This window comes from Nannospalax galili, unplaced genomic scaffold (assembly GCF_000622305.1).
Source record: "Nannospalax galili isolate Female #2095 unplaced genomic scaffold, S.galili_v1.0 scaffold206, whole genome shotgun sequence".
Taxonomy (NCBI): domain Eukaryota; kingdom Metazoa; phylum Chordata; class Mammalia; order Rodentia; family Spalacidae; genus Nannospalax; species Nannospalax galili.
The window spans coordinates 8,228,819-8,236,960 of NW_008358101.1; the positions used below are offsets into that span (position 1 = coordinate 8,228,819).

An 8,142-nucleotide genomic window follows, 5' to 3' on the forward strand; every position below is an offset into this window, starting at 1 on the left:
TTATACTGTGAACAATAAACTTTTATTTGCTGTTATTTAAAAATATATCTGAAAATATCAGTATAACTTCAGTTTCTACCTTTGTTACAGTTTCATATCAGGAAGCTTTCTGAGGAATAATGACGTATTAGAATCAATATAAGTAAAAACTACATTAAGCCAATGTATTTACTTGAAACAGAGCCTCAATATCCTGTTTTTAAAAAATAACTGAGCTTGTTTATTATACAGTCAGTTATCCAGAGTCTAACACGAAATGTAAAAGCAGTTACATTTGATACAATCATACCCCAGGGTCATGCATGTTGGATACAGTATATCACATTTCTTAAGTTAGATGCAGAAAGCTCTCAAACTTCCTCAGTACAGAAAGTCAGTGTGAGTCAAGGCTGAGAACCAACTAAAAATTTCTCCTTTAAAAAATAAAATTAATGAAGAGAAACAACAAACAGAAACATGGGTGTTATTTGCCTTGACTTCCAGTAGAGTTTCTGACTCTTCTGTGCCTTCTTACTGTGTCCGTACCTGTATACTTGTCTGTCTCCACGAATATCATCGTTTTTTTGTTTTTGTTTTTCTTGTACTGCTAATGCATTAAGAATTAGAAGACAGAGTAATTTCCAGAGTATTTTTTTTTCTTCACAGTTAGATTCATGCAGTTATCTGAAATGTCTTTTTGGTACAAGGACTTTCTTCAAAGCCTAAAGGGCTTTCTTGATTTCTTAGCATCACATCAAAACTTGAAGTCAAATAGAACATTAGGGGAACATGGGCCAGAGAAGGAAATAAGAAAAGAAGTTAGTAAAGAATCAGAATTAAATACTGAAAGCATTTTGGGTCATTGTGAACTTGAAGTCTAATCACTATCAGTCCAACAGAAAGAGCTATATAGTATGTTCTAAAACTCTTATGACTGTTCTTGAAAATGTGGTAACTTACCCCTTCTGGAAGGTGTCAAAGAACCTCAGGCTTCTGTATCAGCAGCAGTGAGACACTGAGGATAAATGTGCTTGTGGCCAAGGCTGAGGCCCTGGAGTTCAATCCCCAGAATCCACATGGTGGAGGAAGAGACACAACTCCTTCAGGTTGTCCTCTGACTTCCACATACGTGCTGTGGCACCCTCATGTCTACACATACACACAAACACACATAAACGTAATAAACTATTCTGTTTCAGCTTAGCCACTCACAAAAACTGTGACCACTGAAGCTCAAAGAAAGGATGTGCTTTACCGAAAGTAGAGTCCTCACAGAGTGATTTGAGGCTTACATACACTATTCAGTTTTACATGCAAGTGACATACACACTCCACCGCAGCCTGACATCACTTCATGTGTTCCCGTGTCTCATGTTTATGTATTAATTCTTTTCTCTGTCCTTATTTGGACATTCTTTCCTTTCTTTCATTGAATTTGAATATATAAAAAGCCCACTTCTTTCACTTTTATTAATAATTTAGATGATATTCAAAATAATGTATTTCATTGTGACATTTTCATACATATGTATCATTGAACTTTGTTCACATTCCCCTATCCCGCCCTACTCACTGGACAGCTTCTTTTCTCTCAAAGTCCTCCTTCTGGTTTCACTTATTCATATATATGTAAGATATATGAATGTAGATCTCAAATGCATTTCTAAATTTAGGTATGCATGTAAGAGAAAACATGACAAAACATGACTTTCAAGGATTTTACTCTTTTTTGAGGGGGGGTTCTTTTTTGAGACAGGGTCGCCCTATAGCTCTAACTGTCCTGGAACTCGCTATGTAGACCAGGCTGGCCTTGAACTCACAAAGATCCACTTGCCTGGATTAAACTTACTCTCAATGAGTTGGAAAGTTGCAGCTTGTATTAGCAATAAGTGTGAATTCAACTCTAAAACCTTTTAAGAATATTAGAAAAGAAGCTGTGTAAATTAAAATAATAGTCTGATTTTTAGATGTTATGTATAAAGTAAATATTTATATTCACCACAACTAAAAATATATATGATGGGCTAATTATTCCAATGAAGTTTTCTATTTTAAACTGATACATAAAGCAAAAATTTTTCACATTAATGAGATTTTTAAAAAGTAGTATGTAGTAACCATTTCAGCTAGTTCAGAATTCTTTCACATACTGGAGAAATATTTTGGTTTGTTTTTATCCTTTAAACAAAATATTTTATTTTGCAAAGATCTTTTATTGCTATAAGAAGTGCAAGTTTACATTAAATTTTGAACTTTATTCATTTATGGACTCCAGTGTATTTATGCAGTTAAAATACTTGAAGTAATTGAAATTTGATGCACTTAACAAATTTGATGTACTTGAAAATTCTGTTGGGTTTGAGTTTAACCATTCTCAGAATACTTTTAGTTAAAAAGTAGTAGCGACGGATTGTTTTCCAGGCTAAAAATTGCCTGATGAATATAATTTTGAGATCTTTTCTTGAAACCTGGTCTTTCTCTAGAAAGTTAATTAGTCCTAATGTCCATGTGAACCTGAATTTCTAGAAGCAAGTGTGGTTGTTTTGGACCCCTTAGACTGTTTCTCCATGCTTTGTTCATAAATATTATTCAGAGTCCTGTGCCTCAGTGCTAGGCTGCATCATTACTGGAAGGTAAAGCTACATTTTCTTTTTTGGTTGTTTGGTTGGTTTTCTCTCTCTCTCTCTCTCTCTCTCTCTCTCTCTCTCTCTCTCTCTCTCTCTCTCTCTCTCTCTCTCTCTCTCTCTCTCTCTCTCTCTCTCTCTCTCTCTCTCTCTCTCTCTCTCTCTCTCTCTCTCTCTCTCTCTCTCTCTCTCTCTCTCTCTCTCTCTCTCTCTCTCTCTCTCTGTGTGTGTGTGTGTGTGTGAGAGAGAGAGAGAGAGAGAGAGAGAGAGACAGGGTCTCTCTGCAGCCCCATCTGGCCTAGAACTTACTGTGTAGACCAGACTGGCCTCAGTCTTACATAGACAGACCTGGCTCTGCCTCCTGAGTGCTGGGACTAATATAGCTCGAGCACCCCACCCAGCTACAGGCATTCACTTTTTAAAAAATATTTTGTTTATTTATTTTTTTTTATTGTATGTGTATGAGTGTATTGCCTGCATGTATATAAATGCATTCATGTCATGCAGTGCCTGCAGAGCTCAATAGAGGGCATTGGATCCCCCAGAACTGGCGTTACAGATGGTTGTTAGCCACCTTGTAGGTACTGGGATTCAAACCCAGGTCTTCTGCAAGAGCAGCCAGTGCTCTTAACCATTAAGCCATCTCTCCAGCCCCAGGCTCTCACTTTTTAAAGATGGCTGCTGTTTTTGTAACCCCTGGGGCAACTACCAAGTGTGCCATGATGAGTGTTGTGCTTAGCTATGGTTTTTATAATTACTGCTTCTAAAAACAGAGACTCTATAATTAGAACCCTTTAAAGTCTAATTTCCCTAAAGTGTATTTTGTTTGAAGAATGTGTTTATAGCAAAATATGAAATTGTTAAGGAGAAAATGAAACAAGTCACACTTGAAAAATCAGTGACTATTTAAATTTTTAGTATGTTTTTGAAAGCAGGAAATATAGTTGTACAAAGTAAATACAAACATCTGTCATTCCTGCAGTTAGAGAAAACTCTGAAGTTACAGTCATAGCAAAACTTTTACTTCTCCCAATAAAAAACTTGTGTAATGACATTCTTTTTTTTTTTTTTTTTTTTTTGCTGGAATAGCCATAGTATGTATAGAAACAGGATAGAAAGAGATAGTTCATAGAAAGGGGAAAGTTCTTTAATTAGAGAAATATTTCCCTTTACACTCACATTTTTGTGCTATAATCTACATAGCTCAATATTGGCAATTATTTGCTCTAGTTGTTCAACCAATGCTAGAATATTTCTGACAGTTGAACAAATTCTTAGAAGTATGAAATCCCATTTCTTTAGTGTTCCAGCACATTTGAAAATATCATGAAGAATGTACAATGTATCTCCTGTCAAAGTAGCTTTAACAAACACCTATCCTGTTAAATTCTGTTTCTGCTCTATGATTCTATTGAGTTCTTCCACACATCTGTAAATAAAAAAGGTCCTGAATGAAATTAATTGTGTCAGACAGAATCACAGTATCAGGTACAACAGAATTCATTGTGGATCCAAGTTCCACGTTTCTTTGAATGAAGACTCTTCAGTCCTATTAATTCTAGAACTAATGTGATGCTGTAGAACAAACTTAGTTCTGGACTTAACAACATATGCAAATACCCTTTGGATTATAATGTAACACATAGCACTCAAAGGTGACTGTGATGGTGAAAAATCCTTTGGAAAAAATAATTTTATAAATGCTCCATGAAATGTGAATTGTTTTCATGCCTTATATAAAATTTTTTGACAGGCACATACATGAGGTGAGAATTTAATGTTGAAATGTTTTAAAATTAAACTACTCTTACACAAGGGATTATAAAGTAAAGCAAGAACTGTCTCTAGTATTATATATATATTAATGCTATATATATATATACTCGAATTAGAATGATTTTATGTAGCATAGTTGAGTAGGACAGTCCAGATTCATAAAAATCCCTTATATTGAGCGTTAGAGAATTGCTGATTTAATCAAGGTTTAATGAATGTTTTATGTTTTCAGACCTTTATTACTCACAAATCTAAAATTTAGTTGCTTAGGAAATTTAAGGAACTATGTCTTTAGTGAGTTTAGTTTTGTTTCATTTTATTTTATGTATCAGGGTATAATATCTTGCCTTCTGATACTGATGAGAACTCTTACTTAGATTTATTTAATTATTCAAAATTAGATAAAATTTCTCTTCAGTATAATTATTTGATACGTACATGTGACCTGTTCATCCTCCAGTCTGTTGCTGTGGAACAGTAGAGTAGAAATGAACATAGACCAATTCTCTTAATAAATTTGCATAGTTTCATCTTTACCTGACAATTCCTCAAATCTTAGAAATGAAGTCCAAAGACAAATTCAGAGACTTTCAAGATAAGAATACAATGAAATGTAAATTGTGCAGAATGTGTTGTTCTAGAATAGCCAAAGTACAGAGGTAAATTAGACAGTTTTAAAGCAAATTAGCAGGTGTGTACAAATAGAAGACATCTATAGCATGAATAGAGTTAGAAGCAGGTAAAGCAGGTTGTCATGGAATGTAAGAAATGAGAAACCAATGTACCAGAAGAAAATGAGTAATGCTATTTCAGGTTAAGCACTTACAAATAATTCATTGAATTTTTCATCCAACCATTTAAATTGTGTCCACTCTTCATAAATCATGACTTATAAAAGGATGTCAGGTTTTGTATTGTAGATCACACGTAGTATTAGTGCTTGGGTGGCCTTAGGTTCCACTCCTGTTTTAACAAAGGTTCCTTTTCATCTCATTTGGGTTAAGCTGTCATTAACTTCACCACCTGTCTCTTTTTTTTGTTCCATGATCTGATGGTGGCGCTCATCCTTTCTTGTTTTTAATCTTTAGTATAACATACATAAAGATCAGTACAGAAGCTGTGATAACGTCTCTGCCAAATCATCAGATAGTGATGTCAGTGATGTGTCCGCCATTTCCCGAACCAGCAGTGCCTCACGCCTCAGCAGCACAAGCTTTATGTCAGAGCAATCTGAGCGCCCCAGGGGTAGAATCAGGTGAGTTGGCAATGCTGTCTATATTAACTGGATCTTTATCCCTGGTGTAAAATGCATCAAGTTTCCAGAGTATTCTTTCTAGAATACAGTTTAGGTTAAGTAACAGAAACAATTCATTGTAATAACTCAGTGAATTAAGCATGTACCAACTACTCTTTAGGATCACCAACAGTGTTTGATACTGTCCACTGTCAGACTGAGCATGTTAAATAGTAATAACTATAATTACTATAGTCCTAACTTTTACAATTAAAGGATTTCTTCGTAATTTCATAGGGTCATCAGAATGTGCTTTTGCCAGTATTGGAAAACATTTTCTGTAAAAGACCATATAGCAAATATCTTACAATTTATAGGAGAGTATCTATCATAGCTATTCAACATGCTTCATAGTGTGAAAGTATTGCCAGTAAATAAGTGTAACTGTTTGTGTATGTTTTATGCATGCATCTATCTATATGTATCTACATGCCTACTTTGGTGCAAAAATAGTAGACTGTTTTTCTCCCTCAAAGGCTACAGGTTTTTTTATATTTTATTTTATTTTTTTTAATTTTATGTGTATGAGTATATTGCTTGAATGCATATAATTGCACCTGTATCATGCAATGGTCATAGAGGCCAAAATCGGGCACTGGATCACCTGGAACTAGAATTGTTAACAGACCCATGTGGGTACTGGAAATCTAACCCAAGTCCTATGCAAGATCATTTAGTGCTCTTAACCACTGAACTATCTCTCCAACCCCACAAAAGCTATAGTTTTTCAACTTCTTCTTCAGCCATAATAATGGGTCTCCTTTCAGGGTAGAATTAGGCTGACATAGTAATAAGATATACCTACCCGATTTGTATTATGTGAGCTGTGACATTTGCACCAAGTTGCTTAAGCCATCAGTAATGTTCTTTGGTTCTTACATGCCACATATGATGCTGAAAAGGAGAAGAGCTCAGATATTTATGTACCATCCAACCTAAAGCAGAATCATATGGACTTGTTCTTAGCTCCTTTTTAGAAACACAAGTTTCATAGGAGAAATTGTGTAGTTGAAGGAAACTGTAATAAATATGAATGTTAAAAATGACAACTGGGATGGAGAGTTGGCACCAGCTGCTCTTGTAAAGGACCAGGGTTCAGTTTCCAGCCCCCACATGGTGGGTAACAACTGTCTGTAACTCTGTTTCCAAGATCCACCTCCCTCTTTTGACTTACACAGGCATTGCACCACACAGGTGCACTTACATGCAAGCAATACACTCCTAAACAAAAAATAAAAATAATAAATAGAATTTTTAAAAATGACAACAGATGCCTTTCTGGTGCTCCAGGTATTTGACATACCATTTGGTGCATGAGAAAATGTATTCTAAAGTTTTTTCCTTCCTGGCTTTTCCTTCACTTAGCTTCTGTGCTGAGGAGAATTGAAATAAATCATCTTCTAGTTAACAATTTTATAGTCTCATAATCTAATGAGCAATTTTAACTGATTTTAGGAAGAAAAAAGAGAAAGGGAAACCTTAGATACCTTAAAGGGGCTGTAATTTTCTACAAAGAGGATGGGACATATTAGTGTATTTTGTGGGGAAAGTTTCAACTGAAAAAGTGTCCCAGAATATAATTATGCTATTTATACAAAAAATAGAAGTTTCACTCTTCTTTAATTCTGAAGAGTTTTACTTGAAACTTATGGGGAGAAGAATCCTTTTAAACAGTCCACAAATGAATTTCTTACTGATGAGCCCATTTTCTCTAAACTTCCTGTTTTCTGCTCTTCCCCTTCCCGGTAACTTAAAACCCATCATAACTGAGATTTTATTTCATGTAAGTGGATTATGTAAGCTTAAGCATTCATGTGGTAGCTAAATAAGCTTCCCCTGAAACTATCATGAGACCTGCTTTTCTGCTACTCCCATTATTTTTTTGTCTTTGATTGTTTCTGTGTTCAGAGACTTGATCTTCTTAGTGAGGGCGTGCATAAAAAGAAACATGAGAAGGGACAAATCCTATGATATTCAGAGGCTAATAATCCTTTCATAGGTTAAAAAATTCAATATTTCTGCTATACACCCACAAATGTACAACACACATACACTCGTGCTGCACCATACCACAGAGCTCTTTGGCCACCACCATCAATCCTGTGTTAAAAGCACTAAGTAACAGGCTCTCCTGCACCCCCTGCTCCCATCGCTAACTCAGTGAAGAATGGCCCTTCTTAATATATCCCTGTTTCTTATTTCCTTTTCTTTAAACTTTTATGAAAACTTTATTGAGAATTTCATACGTGTATATAAGGTGTTTTGATTAGATCCATGCCCACTCCCTCCCCTCCAACATTCCCCTGTCTGAAAAGGTAACCCTAAAATCTTTTAAGGATTAGATACAAGCTCCCAAATACTTTTGACATTTTTGGCCTTTGGAACAGAGTATGTTGCTAACAGGCCCAAGGACATTTTGACTTTTAGCCAAGAAACTGGCTACATTTCTTTGGGATCTTTTTACCCTGT

General features: G+C 35.3%; 1 protein-coding gene across 49 annotated transcripts in view; it reads left to right on the forward strand.

Annotated features, from left to right (window-relative positions):
* The window catches only part of Rims1 (regulating synaptic membrane exocytosis 1), a 486,359-nt gene that overhangs the window by 383,770 nt on the left and 94,447 nt on the right, over positions 1–8,142 (forward strand). For 42 of the 49 annotated variants that reach the window (XM_029557777.1, XM_017795156.2, XM_008856294.3 and 39 more), the window contains one exon: positions 5,468–5,634. The exons of the other annotated variants lie outside the window; for them this stretch is intronic. In XM_029557777.1, the coding sequence (XP_029413637.1) occupies positions 5,468–5,634 (167 nt within the window). The remainder of the gene's footprint in view (positions 1–5,467; positions 5,635–8,142) is intronic. 49 annotated transcript variants of the gene reach the window in all.